Raw genomic sequence first — 17,376 nt, forward strand, 5'->3', positions numbered from 1 at the left:
CTAGAGAACTTTGTCAATTACTATCTTATCTGGAAGATTAACTCCCACTTGATTCAAGCAATTGTAGTACCCAGACAATCTGAGCACATGCTCACTGGTTGAGCTATTGTCCTCCATCTTGTCGGCAAAGTACTGTCAGAGGTCTCATACCTCTCGACACGGGCATGAGTATGAAATACCAATTTCAACTCTTAGAACATCTTATGCTCTGTGGCATTCAAAACATTTTGAAGTCCCGGTTCTAAGCCGTAAAGCATGGTGCACTAAACTATTAAGTAGTCATCATGCCGAGCTTTGTCAAACGTTCATAACGTGTGCATCTGCTCCTGCAATAGGTCTGTCACCTAGTGGTGCATCAAGGACATAATTCTTCTGTGCAACAATGAGTATAATCCTCAGATCACAGACCTAGTCCGCATCATTGCTACTATCATCTTTCAACATAGTTTTTCTCTAGGAACATATCAAAAATAAACGGGGAGCTACATCGCGAGCTATTGATCTACAACATAGTTATGCAAATACTACCAGGACTAAGTTCATGATAAATTAAAGTTCAATTAATCATATTACTTAAGAACTCCCACTTGGATAGACATCCCTCTAATCATCTAAGTGATCACGTGATCCATATCAACTAAACCATGTCCGATCATCACGTGAGATGGAGTAGTTTTCAATGGTGAACATCACTATGTTGATCATATCTACTATATGATTCACGCTCGACCTTTCGGTCTCAGTGTGCCGAGGCCATATCTGCATATGCTAGGCTCGTCAAGTTTAACCCGAGAATTCTGCGTGTGCAAAACTGGCTTGCACCCGTTGTATGTGAACGTAGAGCTTATCACACCCGATCATCACGTGGTGTCTCAGCACGAAGAACTGTCGCAACGGTGCATACTCAGGGAGAACACTTATACCTTGAAATTTTAGTAAGGGATCATCTCATAATGCTACCATCGTACTAAGCAAAATAAGATGCATAAAAGATAAACATCACATGCAATCAAAAAATGTGACATGATATGACCATCATCATCTTGTGCCTTTGATCTCCATCTCCAAAGCATCGTCATGATCTCCATCATCACCGGCATGACACCATGATCTCCATCATCTTGATATATATCAATGTGTCGTCACATGGTTGTCTCGCCAACTATTGCTTTTGCAACTATTGCTATCGCATAGCGATAAAGTAAAGCAATTACATGGCGCTTGCATCTTATGCAATAAAGAAACAACCATAAGGCTCCTGCCAGTTGCCGATAACTTTAATAAAACATGATCATCTCATACAACAATTTATATCTCATCACGTCTTGACCATATCACATCACAACATGCCCTGCAAAAACAAGTTAGACGTCCTCTACTTTGTTGTTGCAAGTTTTACATGGCTGCTACGGGCTTAGCAAGAACCAATCTTACCTACGCATCAAAACCACAACGATTTTTCGTCAAGTTAGCTGTTTTAACCTTCAACTAGGACCGGGCATAGTCACACTCGATTCAACTAAAGTTGGAGAAACAGACACCCACGAGCCACCTGTGTGCGAAGCACGTCGGTAGAACCAGTCTCGCGTAAGCGTACGCGTAATGTCGGTCTGAGCCGCTTCATCCAACAATACCGCCAAGTCAAAGTATGACATGCTGGTAAGCAGTATGACTATTATTGCCCACAACTATTTGTGTTCTACTCGTGCATATAACATCTACGCATAGACCTGACTCGGATGCCACTGTTGGGGAACACAGTAATTTCAAAAAAATTCCTACGCACACGCAAGATCTATCATGGTGATGCATAGCAACGAGAGGGGAGAGTGTCGTCCACGTACCCTCGTAGACCGTAAGCGGAAGCGTTATGACAACGCGGTTGATGTAGTCATGCGTCTTCACGATCCAACCGATCCCAGTACCGAAAGTATGGCACCTCCGCGATCTGCACACGTTCGGCTCGGTGACATCCCACGAACTCTCGATCCAGCTGAGTGTCGAGGGAGAGCTTCGTCAGCACGACGGCGTGATGATGGTGATGATGAAGCTACCGGCGCAGGGATTCGCCTAAGCACTGCAACAATATGACCGAGCTGGATTATGGTGGAGGGGGGCACCGCACACGGCTAAGAGATCAATGATCAACTTGAGTCTTCTAGGGTGCCCCCCTGCCCCCGTATATAAAGGAGCAAGGGGAGGAGGCCGGCGGCCTTATAGGGTGCGCCCCAAGGGGGGAATCCTACTCCTACTAGGAGTAGGTTCCCCCTTTCCTAGCCCAACTAGGAGGGGAAGGAAAGAGGAGGAGGGGAGAAGGAAAGAGGGGCCCGCCCCCCAAGCCCTAAACCAATTCGGTTTGGGCCTGGGGGCGCTCCCCATAGCCCCCTTGCTGCCCTCTATTTCCACTAAGGCCCATATAGCCCCCGAGGGGTTCCGGTAATCCCCCGGTACTCCGATATATGCCCGAACTCACCCGGAACCATTTCGAAGTCCAAACATAGTAGTCCAATATATCAATCTTTATGTCTCGACCATTTCGAGACCCCTCGTCATGTCCGTGATCACATCCGGGACTCCGAGCAACCTTCGGTTCATCAAAACACATAAACTCATAATATCGATCATCACCGAACGTTAAGCGTGCGGACCCTGCGGGTTCGAGAACTATGTAGACATGACCGAGACTCATCTCCGGTCAATAACCAATAGCGGAACCTGGATGCTCATATTGGTTCCTACATATTCTACGAAGATCTTTATCGGTGAAACCGCACAACAACATACGTTGTTCCCTTTGTCATCGGTATGTTACTTGCCCGAGATTCGATCGTCGGTATTATCATACCTAGTTCAATCTCGTTACCGGCAAGTATCTTTACTCGTTCCGTAATGCATCATCCCGTAACTAACTCATTAGTCACAATGCTTGCAAGGCTTATAGTGACGTGCATTACCGAGAGGGCCCAGAGATACCTCTCCGATACTCGGAGTGACAAATCCTAATCTCGATCTATGCAAATTCAACAAACACCATCGGAGACACCTGTAGAGCATCTTTATAGTCACCCAGTTACGTTGTGACGTTTGATAGCACACTAAGTGTTCTGCGGTATTCTGGAGTTGCATGATCTCATAGACATAGGAACATGTATAAGTTATAAAGAAATCAATAGCAACAAACTAAACGATCATCGTGCTAAGCTAACGGATGGGTCAAGTCAATCACATCATTCTCTAATGATGTGATCCCGTTTATCAAATGACAACTCTTTGTCCATGGCTAGGAAACTTAACCATCTTTGATTAACGAGCTAGTCAAGTAGAGGCATACCAGTGACACTCTGCTTGTCTATATATTCACACATGTACTAAGTTTCCGGTTAATACAATTCTAGCATGAATAATAAATATTTATCATGATATAAAGAAATATAAATAACAACTTTATTATTGCCTCTAGGGCATATTTCCTTCACATCTAAGATCCAATCTCTTCAAATAGACGCCTTTTTTATGGCCAGGGTGTTATGTGCAAAAAAATAGTCTAACCTTTTGTATTCGCTGGACACGTGGAAGCAGAAGCGACAAAGGCGCAGAAGGCGAAGGGTATGACACTAAATGAAAAGCCGAGTATAATTCTTCGGGTCAGATGCTTTGAAGTATTCGGAGGAGGAGCCCACCTTGCAATGCCGAAGACAATCTGCGCGCCGGACACATTGTCATTGAAGCCTGGTTCGGGGGCTACTGAGGGAGTCCTGGATTAAGGGGTCCTCGGGCGTCCGGGCTATGTGACATGGGCCGGACTAATGGGCCATGATGATACAAGACAGAAGACTTCTTCCCGTGTCCGGATGGGACTCTCCTTTGCGTGGAAGGCAAGCTTGGCGTTCGGATATGAAGATTCCTTTCTCCGTAAACCGACTCTGTACAACCCTAGGTCCCTCCGGTGTCTATATAAACCGGAGAGTTTTAGTCCGTAGAGAACAATCATAATCATACAGGCTAGACATCTAGGGTTTAGCCATTACGATCTCGAGGTAGATCAACTCTTGTAAACCCCATATTCATCCAAGATAATCAAGTAGGGAGTAGGGTATTACCTCCATCAAGAGGGCCTGAACCTGGGTAAACATCGGGTCCCTGTCTCCTGTTACCTTCGATCCTCAGATGCACAGTTCGGGACCCCCTACCCGAGATATGCCGGTTTTGACACCGACGGCTAGTAACTGGCCTCCCAACTTTAAGCTCCTATGACTAAGTGAAAGTTATAAAGCCCGCATATCTGATTGCCTCATTTCCGCTAACACAACCGCCTCCGGGCACCGAGATGTCGGCTAAGGGTGGTCTTGTTACTAGGGAAACACCCTGTGTAGTATCTACAAAGGGGTAGAAGCCGACGATGGGCCACTTTCAACTGGTCGCAACGGAGTCAAAAGAAACATATATCATCAGTATTTGTATTCAGTATACAAGCGCTGCCTTCCGTGATTATCATTATAAAGCCATAAATATGCATCAAATTTGACTTAAGATTTTGGCCAAGCTGGGTGCCTGGCTCCTGTGTTTAACCCTACGTTCCCGATTGTTCGGCTAGGGGGTAAAGGGAGCACCTCTGTGATTGTTACTACCGGGTCATCCGGATTAGTACCTCAGACTGGGTGAAGCCGAAGGCTAGCTATCTTGAGAATATAATTGGTCGGCAATAACGGAAGTGAAAATTTTGGTTCATTAAGACCATCGAGTTCGGGAACTTCCCCACACTAAATCCTCGATATTTTTCTCCCACATTGGTCGGAGGTGAGGTTTTATGATCATGATCAACATGACAACCCAAAGAAAAGAACCGATAGCGGGACTCTTTTCTTCGGAAGACGTTTCTTACGTTAAAAAGTAATATAACATATCTCTCCATGTACCTTTGTTTATAAAACCATATGGTCGGATTGTCTTATTTGTCGTAAATCTTTGCCCTTATAAAGGCTTTATAAAGTAGGACAAATACTCCCCGGCTATTGGCCGAGGGGGTTGAAGCCGACGGTCTGTCATCAAAATTTTGTACAATGTGGATCCAAGCATTAATGATGTAGAGTACTTGGATACGTAGAATCATTACACATAATTTGTGATTTTATTCTGGATATCGATCCTTAATTCGGCCACCCGTGCCCACATTAAGGCTCGGGGGCTACTGGGCTTCAGGCTTATCATTTAATAATATTAAAGGGGCACATCGATCTCCTGATCTGGTGTTACCACCCGACCAGTGTCTCGGGGGCTACTGCATTGCCTATTCAATGCAGAAAATTCAAAGTGCTCAGTGTTCGGCTTGACCGAACTATGCGCAAACGCGTCTTCGGACAATAATAGGTATCATCTGGGACTCATCAAGATTTGTTGAACCAGTTTTTAAGACCGACGACCGAAGATGAAAAACAGTTCGGAAGAATCGAGGAACGTCCCAAACTTGAAGACCGGTTCAGTAGGCTACTGACGGTGTCCTGAACTAGGGGGGTACTCACCACATCGTCTCCCAACCTGTGGGTCGGGCCGAGGACCCCAATGGCGGTTCACTATGGGCCACTTTGGGCAGCCCATGCCGCATACAAGGAAGACTCCACAAGACTTGACGCTCAAGCTAAGGACTCTCCTAAAACCCTAGGCCTCCGGTGTGTTATATAAACCGAGGCCAGGCTAGTCAACAGATGATCTAATATTCATCAGAACTCAGAGGTGCCGTACGTTCAGTGCTTGATCGGTCGGAACGAGAAGAAGTTCGACCACATCAACCGCGTTGTCAAACGCTTCCGCTTTCGGTCTACGAGGGTACGTGGACACACTCTCCTCCTCTCGTTGCTATGCATCTTCTAGATAGATATTGCGTGAGTGTAGGATAATTTCTGAAATTGCATGCTACTTTTCCCTCATTACCGCATGTACTTATGATGTAACTATTATCTTTAAATGTACTTATGATGTGACTATATCCATCTTGGAATAAAGTACCAATGGACTTTTTCCTAAAAACACTTTTTGTCTTGGTACACGGTCAGCTCATAATTCGGACTTTCGTATCATGTCAAACATAATATCTTAGTGACAGCTCCTTGATAGAACTTTCGTTCGGTGTACGCATTTAAGATCATAGACAAACGACACGACTATAGGTGTGGCGTCTTTGTAAATAGCATACTACGACTATATGTGTGGTGTTTACGTTCTGCAAACAGCATAATAGTATTACACACTCAAAGAATAGTATAAGAAGGTCATCTCGAAAATAAAAAGAATAGTCGTATAAGAAGTTATGAATAGTCAAATCAAAGAAGCCTCTGGTGTTAGGGCGTGGAACCAAAAACTCCCGCCCGCACAATTCAAAACTGGTTGCCTCTCACTTAAGCAAGCCCTTGATTCGGATGTTCAGGACTTTGGCATGTTGGGATGTGTGTTCAGGGAGATCAAGCTTAAACTACAAACTCAGTTTATCCATGCCGACATCATTCATATCTCTAGGGAGTACAACAAGCCAGCGCATGTGCTGGCAGCTTTGGGTGCAGAATTAGTTTATGGTGATCGACATTTATGGTTCGCTGGTTATCCTGTTGATGTAACCATGCTGTAACTGAAGATTACGCCGTGTCTTAATGGAATACCGGTGTTCCATTTAAAAAAAAAAGAAAAAACTCCCACCCTCGGCACTCGTCGGAGCAGGGAGGAGATCGGATCACCACACGCCGACGCGACATGGACGTCGTGGTTTCCTCAAAAAATATGTAGAGATGTATACACGGTAGGTTTGACTAACGAATTAACAAAACTATTTTAATCCCGTACTACGTACCAAAGCATTGTCGCGGACTAGTTAACAACATCCGCGGTCAACAGTGCACGCATCCAAACCGGGAGGAGGAGGAGGTCATCACGACCGGTGTCAGTGTGAAGCGGAAGCCGCTGGACCAAGACCGGAAACCACATGCGAGGGAGAGGAAGCTCGACAAATACTAAAAGAACCGGGCAACGACGTCGACATGGTGCTGCTTCGTCTCGGTCAAGCCACGGAAATCCAACCCCGCCGGGCACCGCGTGGTTAACTACGCACGCCTACTCGCCATTAGACTAGTACTAGCACGTACATCGACACGGCATCTCGGCGCGGCGGCCGGCGAGCTGGCCACGCATGCAGATGCAGAGAGGCGTAGAATAGACTATCCCGCGCGCATACGCCGGGGCTCGGCTCGGCACGCGGTGGGCTGGCTCTAGCCGAGTCTCTCTCTGTGCGCGGGCCAGCGCACCGCAACCGCACCCGCGACCTTGTCGCGTGCTCGGGTGGCCATGGCATCGCGACGTCAAAGCGCATGGCAACTTATGACCAACCACTGCGCTGCGCCCCCCGCTCATCAATTAATAATTGACCCGCGGGGCTCTCGAGTCTGGACTCTTCCCTCTCCCGCTATATAGCCCTGCCCAGACGTGGTGTGTCTGTCATCTCGCTTCATTACCAGTAGCTCGGAATCGGAGGCTTGCGATCGAGTAGGTGATCCTGCTACATAATTATAACCTATTGTTGACGGAGGAGCCGATGTCAATTGCCGCGGCCGTCACCGGAACCGCCACCGCGGCGGTGCACGCGCCCGTGCACCACGCGCCACACCACGCCTCTACGCAGCGCACGGCGCCGCGGCGCGAGCAGTCGCCGCTCAACCCGAGCTCGCAGGCGCTGCGCGCGGCCGGGTCCGGGGCCTCGCCGCCCGCGGATGGCGTGAGGACGCACATCGCCAACCTTGACCGCGTGCTCGGGAAGCCGCCGAGGACGCCGAGCCAGGCGGGGCCGCCCAGCAGCAAGCAGGAGCAGGAGAGCGAGCAGGAGCCGCTCAACATCCGGCACGGCCTGCTCAACGCGCTCAACCTCTCCTTCTTCGTGCCCATGCCGGGGATGCGGGCGCGCATGGCCGCGGACGAGCACATGTCGCCGCGCAGCCTCATGCACATGCAGCAGCTCCTCTCGGCCGACTCCCCGCGCGCGTCCCCGAGGAGCACCATCGGCCCCCGGTGGCGCGCCCTCCACGGGGAGGGCGGGTGGGCCGGACTCCTCGACCCGCTCGACTCCGACCTCCGCCGCGAGCTCCTCCGCTACGGCGACTTCGTGCAGGCGGCCTACCAGGCCTTCCACTCGCTGCCCACCGCGGCGGCGAGGCACCGTGGCCTCATGCTCCCGGACCGCTCCTACCGCCCCACGCGCAGCCTCTTCGCCACCTCCGCGCTCTCCATGCCGCCGTGGGCCAAGCGCCCCAACACCCCCGAGTGGCTCACGCAGCAGTCCAACTGGATCGGCTACGTCGCCGTGTGCGAGTCCGAGCGGGAGGTCGCCCGCATGGGCCGCCGGGACATCGCCATCGTGCTGCGCGGGACGGCCACCTGCCTCGAGTGGGCCGAGAACCTGCGCGCCTCGCTCGTGCCCCTCGACGGCGAGGCCGGCGAGGGCAAGCAAGCCGGACCTGAGGATCCCAAGGTGGCGCGCGGATTCCGGAGCCTCTACAAGACGGCCGGGGAAGAGGTGAAGAGCCTCTCGGAGGACGTCATGGACGAGGTGAGACGCCTCATGGAGAAGTACAAGGGCGAGGAGCTGAGCATCACGATCGTCGGGCACAGCCTCGGCGGCGCGCTGGCGCTCCTGGTGGCCGACGAGATCGCCACCACCGTCCCCGACGCGCCGCCGGTCGCCGTGGTCTCCTTCGGCGGCCCGAAGGTGGGCAACGCCGCGTTCGTGGATAAGCTCAAGCAGAGCGGCAAGGTCAACGTCCTCCGGATCGTCAACGCCGGCGACATGGTGACCAAGGTGCCCGGGGTGGCGCCGCGGCTGCCGCTGAGCAAGGAGCAGTACCAGCACGTGGGCGCGGAGCTGCGCATCGACAGCAAGAACTCGCCGTGCCTGCGCCCCGACGTGGGCCCGGCGAGCCGGCACGACCTGGAGGCGTACCTGCACCTCATCGACGGGTTCACCGCGACGGGGCACCCGTTCCGGTACGACGCGCGGCGCAGCGTGATACGCCTGCTGCAGCTGCAGAAGGGGAACGTGAAGAAGGAGTACGTGAACCGCGCCCGGGAGCTCGGCGTCGACCCCGCCGCGCCGGCGGACGTCGGCCGGAGCATGGCGTACGGCAACTGCGCCGTCGCGAGCCCGTCATGACCAAATCGCGGAGTAAATTAGTTTTGTACTGTAGAAACAAACAATTCTTTCGTTAGTCGGCAGGGTGTCGGTTCCAGGAAAATATCTCGTTTCCATCTTCTCGTTTTCGTTTCGATGCATGTACAGGAAAATCATGTATGTGTGCGTGACATAATTGATCAGGCGAAGGCTCGAGTGTTTTGACCACAATGTTTTGTTCACCACTTGCGCTGCCTCCTACTCGTTCCATTTTTCCTTTGGACAGAGACCGGTTCCCTCCCTGCACTCTCTAAAACAGAGACCGATTCCATTCCCTCCGACAAAGGGTAGAATTTTTCAACCCATGTACTAACATTAACGTCGACTTTTTACTATCAACATCAGTCATCGGCTTAACCACAATTCTTAATATCTTATGAATGATTCTGATCCCTGTAAGATTATTATACCACTACTTCTTACGGTTAACAATTCATTTGTTAGTGATTGCAACACTCGTAGTGGAAGTCACCAAAGCTAGAGCGGCCTTTTTCTTTTCTTTGGTCGACAACCCCGAACCTCCCTTTTTAGTCTTTTATTACCACCAGTCTAGGGTAGTTTTTCAGTACTTTTCCCGTGTCTTGAAATAAAATCTTCAGTGGTACAGAAATCAACCATCCTCACAAAAAATATGTATAAACTGTACTATCACTCAGTGTCATTTTCAGCAAATTAATACGTGCATCGGAGCATGAATGACAAAAAGAAAAGTGGCCTCTATGGTTAAACTAGAAAATTGCTGACGAAGAGATGACAGTATGACACTGACGGAATTCTTTAAAAAAAATGGAAACCTCGAAAGTATATTCTAGTTTTCGAAAATTCCATTTTTACGACCCTGTCGTTGTCGTGTTGAATGAAGATCACCTCTTCGTTGCCGCATGGCCGAAGAGCTCTTTCCATGGCCGCCTGGGCGAAGAGTGCTCTTCGGGCCGACGGGGCCGAAGAGTTACTCTTCGTTGCATGTGCGGACGAAAAGTTCCTATAGGGCCCACCACGTCATGTAACCGGGGCAACGGAGTTGCATGTAGCTCTTTTTGTTGCAGGCGTGGACGAGGAGATATTCGGACTGAGATCCGGTGCCTTGGCACACACAAGGCACACGTGAACAGTGCAATGCCTTGAGCTTTAAGCCGTTAGATCGGAAATCAAGGTTCCAGATTTCAGTGAACAGTACCCCGCGCTACAGTGTGTTTGTCCTGTAGCGATGTACTGTAGCGGTGACTCTTGATGTTCATCGGACCGTCGCTTGTAGATCCCACGGCCAGGAGATGCCCTCAAGGCATTGCACTGTTCACGTGTGCCTTGTGTGTGCCAAGGCACTGGATCTCAGTCCGAGATCTTCTCGTTGTTGGCGCGGATGAAGAGATCTTCTCATTGCTACGGCAAAAGAAAAAACTTTCTTTCCGCTTTTGCCATTCATGCTTTGGACATCCTGTCCTTTCCCTTACTGCTACCCATGTCTCGCCCTTTCCTTTCCCGTCATCTCCACTCCTTCCCTTTGTCTTCCTGCTCATTTTTTCGCCTTTTATCTTGCCTTGCTCATACTATTAAACCACTCCCCGCATGTTGTGTTTCACATCATATCTTAGTCATTTCTCCGGTCATGTCTGGTGACCCCTCCCCACCATTTTACTCCTGTGATGTCTAATTTTGCCTTTGAAAGGTGACGCAAAAATGAAGATGTGAAAGGGGGGGGGGGGTCGAGGTGTCCCTTTTGATGAATTAATCAATAGTGACAGCCACCTGATGGACTTGGGTAAGTGTTTCTCCAAAGAAGGGCTCCCGAAAAGGAACCCAGTGGAAATAAGACAAGAACTTTTGAGATTGCGTGGAAGCTATGAAAGGATTGTTGAGCTCACGCATATGGAGGCATGCATTCGTGAGTTGCTTGTTCTCACTAACCATCCAAAAAATAAGTTTTTTCCAGAAGCAGTATGAGGACCACATTAAGATAATTGACATTTCAAATTCCATTCAGTTATTTGGTACTATTGTAATTCTAATTTTGTTTGTATTACTATTTCTAGTGTGCAGTGATACCCCGAGGATGCAGAGTTAATGAAAAAGGAGATCTATTACTTCGAGTGGGAAGAATCATCCAAGGGTGACGCGAGCTCTAAAAGCACTAGATCGAGGCGAAATGTTGCATCATCGAAGGGTGGCGCAAAAATTAAAGAAAGTGAACGATGCCGGTGATGACTTTATCCCAAGAAAATGAGCTCAGCACCCTGTTGCATCAGCAAGGGATAGCGCAAGCTCTAAGAAAGTGACCGAGGACAATGATGAATTTATGCCATGCAAACGAGCTCGGAACAGATCCAACGGTTGTGAGACCACTAAGAGAGGTAGATGAAGCAAGAGTGCTACATCATCGAAGGGCGTGAGGATGATGATGATTCACCCGATGATTTTATGCCATGCAAAACTAGTGCATGTCACATTTGAACCCAATCGTGAAGATCTTATGTAGAACCATGTTAACGATAACAATGATGATGACTTCATGTGATGTTTCTTAGGCGACACAGAAGCATTGTGTTGTATCTCAATTTCCTGTTGTGGTATTTTAATTTCAGCATCCAGATGTATGTTCATTTCATGTTGTAGTATGTTTATTAGTAACCACAATAAATAGGAAGTTTGAAAGTAACATGGATAGAAAGATGTCCCATACATAGAGAAACGCATGAAACTAACATAGGCAGAAGTATGTCTCACACATAGATAAATGTATCACTAACCTACCTCCTCAACCGGCCTTCATGCCAACAGTAATATCCTTCCTTCCAAAAGAGGCATATCTTGGCTGACCAACTTCACCCAACATCAAGAACTAGGGAAACTACTCGCACATCGAGGGTACAAAACATCATGGGGCGAATCACGATGACCATAATGAAAGCATTGGACTAATACACAAGTTGATCCACACTAATACGTTTCCAATGTATCTATAATTTTTTATTATTCCATGCTGTTATATTATCATTCTTGAATGTTTTACAATCATTTTATAGCAACTTTATATCATTTTTTGGGACTAACCTATTGACATAGTGTTGGGTAACGTAGTAATTTCAAAAAAATTCCTATGCACACGCAAGATCATGGTGATGCATAGCAACGAGAGGGGAGAGTGTTGTCCACGTACCCTCGTAGACCGAAAGCGGAAGCGTTATGACAACGCGGTTGATGTAGTCGTACGTCTTCACGATCGACCGATCCTAGTACCGAACGTACGGCACCTCCGCGATCTGCACTCGTTCAGCTCGGTGACGTCCCACGAACTCACGATCCAGTAGAGCTTCGAGGAAGAGCTTCGTCAGCACGACGGCGTAACAGTGATGATGAAGTTACCGGCGCAGGGCTTCACCTAAGCACTACGACGATATGACCGAGGTGGATTATGGTGGAGGGGGCACCGCACACGGCTAAGAGATCAATGATCAACTTGTGTGTCTATGGGGTGCCCCCTCCCCCACATATAAAGGAGGGGAGGAGGAGGTCGGCCGGCCACAAGGGGCGCGCCCAAGGGGGGAATCCTACTCCAAGTAGGAATAGGTTCCCCCTTTCCTAGTCCAACTAGGAGAAGAAGGAAGGAGAGGGAGAGGGAGAGGGAGAGGGAGAGGGAGAGGGAAAGAGGGGCCGCGCCCCCTTCCCCTTGTCCTATTCAGACTCCCCTTGGGGGGCGCCACCTCTTGGTTGCGGCCCTCTCTCTCCCCTAAGGCCCACTATGGCCCATAACTTCCGGGGGTGGGGGGGGGGTCCGGTAACCCCCCGACACTCTAGTTTTATCCGAAACTATCCAGAACACTTCCGGTGTCCGAATAACATGGTCCAGTATATCAATCTTTATGCCTCGACCATTTCGAGACTCCTCGTCATGTCCGTGATCACATCCGGGACTTCGAACAACCTTTGGTACATCAAATCACATAAACTCATAATACGAATCGTCATTGAATGTTAAGCGTGCGGACCCTACGGGTTCGAGAACTATGTAGACATGACCGAGACACATCTCCGGTCAATAACCAATAGCGGAACCTGGATGCTCATATTGGCTCCTACATATTCTACGAAGATCTTTATCGGTCAAACCGCATAACAACATACGTTGTTCCCTTTGTCATCGGTATGTTACTTGCCCGAGATTCGATCGTCGGTATCACCATACCTAGTTCAATCTCGTTACCGGCAAGTCTCTTTACTCGTTCCATAATGCATCATCCCACAACTAACTCATTAGTCACATTGCTGGCAAGGCTTATAGTGATGTGCATTACTGAGAGGGCCCAGAGATACCTCTCCGACAATCGGAGTGACAAATCCTAATCTCGATCTATGCCAACTCAACAAACACCATTGGAGACACCTATAGAGCATCTTTATAATCACCCAGTTACGTTGTGACATTTGATAGCACACTAAGTGCTCCTCCGGTATTTGGGAGTTGCATAATCTCATAATCATAGGAACATGTATAAGTCATGAAGAAAGCAATAGCAATAAACTAAACGATCATGGTGCTAAGCTAACGGATTGGTCTTGTCAATCACATCATTTTCTAATGATGTGATCCCGTTCATCAAATGACAACTCATGTCGATGGCTAGGAAACTTAACCATCTTTGATTAACGAGCTAGTCAAGTAGAGGCATACTAGTGACACTTTATTTGTCTATGTATTCACACATGTACTAAGTTTCCGGTTAATACAATTCTAGCATGAATAATAAACATTTATCATGATATAAGGAAATATAAATAACAACTTTATTATTGCCTCTAGGGCATATTTCCTTCAGTGTCCCACTTGCACTAGAGTCAATAATCTAGATTACACAGTAATGATTCTAACACCCATGGAGTCTTGGTGCTGATCATGTTTTGCTCTTGAGACAGGCTTAGTCAACGGGTCTGCAACATTCAGATTCGTATGTATCTTGCAAATCTCTATGTCTCGCTCCTTCTTGATCATGGATGGAATTGAAGCGTCTCTTGATGTTCTTGGTTCTCTTGTGAAATCTGGATTCCTTTGGCAAGGCAATTGCACCAGTATTGTCACAAAATATTTTCATTGGACCCGATGCACTAGGTATGACACCTAGATCAGATATGAACTCCTTCATCCAGACTCCTTCGTTTGCTGCTTCCAAAGCAACTATGTACTCCGCTTCACACGTAGATCCCGCCACGATGCTTTACTTAGAACTGCACCAACTGACAGCTCCACCGTTCAATATAAATACGTATCCGGTTTGTGACTTAGAGTCATCCGGATCAGTGTGAAAGCTTGCATCGACGTAACCATTCACGACGAGCTCTTTGTCACCTCCATAAATGAGAAACATATCCTTAGTCCTCTTCAGGTATTTCAGGATGTTCTTGACCGCTGTCCAGTGATCCACTCCTGGATTACTTTGGTACCTCCCTACTAAACTAATAGCAAGGCACACAGCAGGTCTGGTACACAGCATTGCATACATGATAGAACCTATGGCTGAAGCATAGGGAATGACTTTCATTTTCTCTCTATCTTCTGCAGTGGTCGGGCATTGAGTGTGACTCAACTTCACACCTTGTAACACAGGCAAGAACCCTTTCTTTGCTTGATCCATTTTGAACTTCTTTAAAACTTTATCAAGGTATGTGCTTTGTGAAAGTCCAATTAAGCGTCTTGATCTATCTCTATAGATCTTGATGCCCAATATATAAGCAGCTTCACCGAGGTCTTTCATTGAAAAACTCTTATTCAAGTATCCTTTTATGCTATCCAGAAATTCTATATCATTTCCAATCAACAATATGTCATCCACATATAATATTAGAAATGCTATACAGCTCCCACTCACTTTCTTGTAAATACAGGCTTCTCCAAAAGTCTGTATAAAACCATATGCTTTGATCACACTATCAAAACGTTTATTCCAACTCCGAGATGCTTGCACCAGTCCATAAATGGATCTCTGGAGCTTTCACACTTTGTTAGCATCCTTTGGATCGATAAAACCTTCGGGTTGCATCATATACAACTCTTCTTCCAGAAATTCATTCAGGAATGCAGTTTTGACATCCATTTGCCAAATTTCATAATCATAAAATGCGGCAATTGCTAACATGATTCGGATGGACTTAAGCATCACTACGGGTGAGAAGGTCTCATCGTAGTCAACTCCTTGAACTTGTCAAAAACCTTTCGCGACAAGTCGAGCTTTGTAGACAGTAACATTACCGTTAGCGTCAGTCTTCTTCTTGAAGATCCATTTATTCTCTATGGCTTGCCGATCATCGGGCAAGTCAACCAAAGTCCACACTTTGTTCTCATACATGGATCCCATCTCAGATTTCATGGCCTCGAGCCATTTCGCGGAATTTGGGCTCATCATCGCTTCCTCATAGTTCGTAGGTTCGTCATGGTCAAGTAACATGACTTCCAGAATAGGATTACCATACCACTCTGGTGCGGATCTTACTCTGGTTGACCTACGAGGTTCGGTAGTAACTTGATCAGAAGTTTCATGATCATTATCATTATCTTCCTCACTAATTGGTGTAGGAATCACAGGAACTGATTTCTGTGATGAACTACTTTCCAATAAGGGAGAAGGTACAATTACCTCATCAAGTTCTACTTTCCTCCCACTCACTTCTTTCGAGAGAAACTCCTTCTCTAGAAAGGATCCATTCTTAGGAACGAATATCTTGCCTTCAGATCTGTGATAGAAGGTGTACCCAACAGTCTCCTTTGGGTATCCTATTAAGACACATTTCTCTGATTTGGGTTCGAGCTTATCAGGTTGAAGCTTTTTCACATAAGCACCGCAGCCCCAAACTTTAAGAAACGACAATTTGGGTTTCTTGCCAAACCACAGTTCATATGGTGTCGTCTCAACGGATTTAGATGGTGCCCTATTTAACGTGAATGCAGCCGTCTCTAAAGCATAACCCCAAAACGATAGCGGTAAATCAGTAAGAGACATCATAGATCGCACCATATCCAATAAAGTGCGGTTACGACGTTCGGACATACCATTACGCTGTGGTGTTCCGGGTGGCGTGAGTTGCGAAACTATTCCGCATTGTTTCAAATGAAGACCAAACTCGTAACTCAAATATTCTCCTCCACGATCAGATCGTAGAAACTTTATTTTCTTGTTACGATGATTTTCCACTTCACTCTCAAATTCTTTGAACTTTTCAAAATGTTTCAGACTTATGTTTCATCAAGTAGATATACCCATATCTGCTCAAATCATCTGTGAAGATCAGAAAATAACGATACCCCCCGCGAGCCTCAACACTCATCGGACCGCATACATCGGTATGTATTATTTCCAATAAGTCTGTTGCTCGCTCCATAGTTCCGGATAACGGAGTCTTAGTCATCTTGCCCATGAGGCATGGTTCGCAAGCATCAAGTGATTCCAAAAGCCCATCAGCAAGGAGTTTCTTCATGCGCTTTACACCAATATGACCCAAACGGTAGTGCCACAAATAAGTTGCACTGTCATTATTAAACTTATATATTTTGGCTTCAATACTATGAATATGTGTGTCACTACTATCGAGATTCAACAAAAAAAGACCACTCATCAAGGGTGCATGACCATAAAAGATATTACTCATATAAATAGAACAACCACTATTCTCTGATTTAAATGAATAACCGTCTCGCATCAAACAAGATCCAGATATAATGTTCATGCTTAACGCTGGCACCAAATAACAATTATTCAGGTCTAAAACTAATCCCTAAGGTAGATGTAGACATAGCATGCCGACGACGATCACATCGACTTTGGAACCACTTCCCACGCGCATCGTCACCTCGTCCTTAGCCAATCTTCGCTTAATCCGTAGTCCCTGTTTCGAGTTGCAAATATTAGCAGTAGAACCAGTATCAAATACCCAGATGCTACTGCGAGCATTAGTAAGGTACACATCAATAACATGTATATCACATATACCTTTGTTCACCTTGTCATCCTTCTTATCCGCCAAATACTTGGGGCAGTTCCACTTCCAGTGACTAGTCCCTTTGCAGTAGAAGCACTCAGTCTCAGTCTTAGGTATAGACTTGGGTTTCTTCACTTGAGCAGCAACTTGCTTGCCGTTCTTCTTGAAGTTCCCCTTCTTCCCTTTACCCTTTTCTTGAAACTGGTGGTCTT

At 47.2% G+C, this 17,376-nt stretch overlaps 1 protein-coding gene across 1 annotated transcript; it reads left to right on the top strand.

The window, feature by feature from the left end:
* Positions 1-7,434: 7,434 nt before the first annotated feature.
* Positions 7,435-9,370, top strand: LOC123144978 (phospholipase A1-Ibeta2, chloroplastic). The gene has a single exon (XM_044564253.1). The coding sequence runs from the start codon at positions 7,577-7,579 to the stop codon at positions 9,182-9,184; it is 1,608 nt and encodes a 535-aa protein (XP_044420188.1). The 5' UTR covers positions 7,435-7,576; the 3' UTR covers positions 9,185-9,370.
* The last annotated feature ends 8,006 nt before the right edge of the window (positions 9,371-17,376 follow it).

Source organism: Triticum aestivum, chromosome 6D (assembly GCF_018294505.1).
Source record: "Triticum aestivum cultivar Chinese Spring chromosome 6D, IWGSC CS RefSeq v2.1, whole genome shotgun sequence".
NCBI lineage: Eukaryota > Viridiplantae > Streptophyta > Magnoliopsida > Poales > Poaceae > Triticum > Triticum aestivum.

What these genes read in the sequence shown, in the direction of transcription:
- LOC123144978 (XM_044564253.1), top strand. Translation starts at nt 7,577, where the DNA reads ATGTCAATTGCCGCGGCCGTCACCGGAACCGCCACCGCGGCGGTGCAC.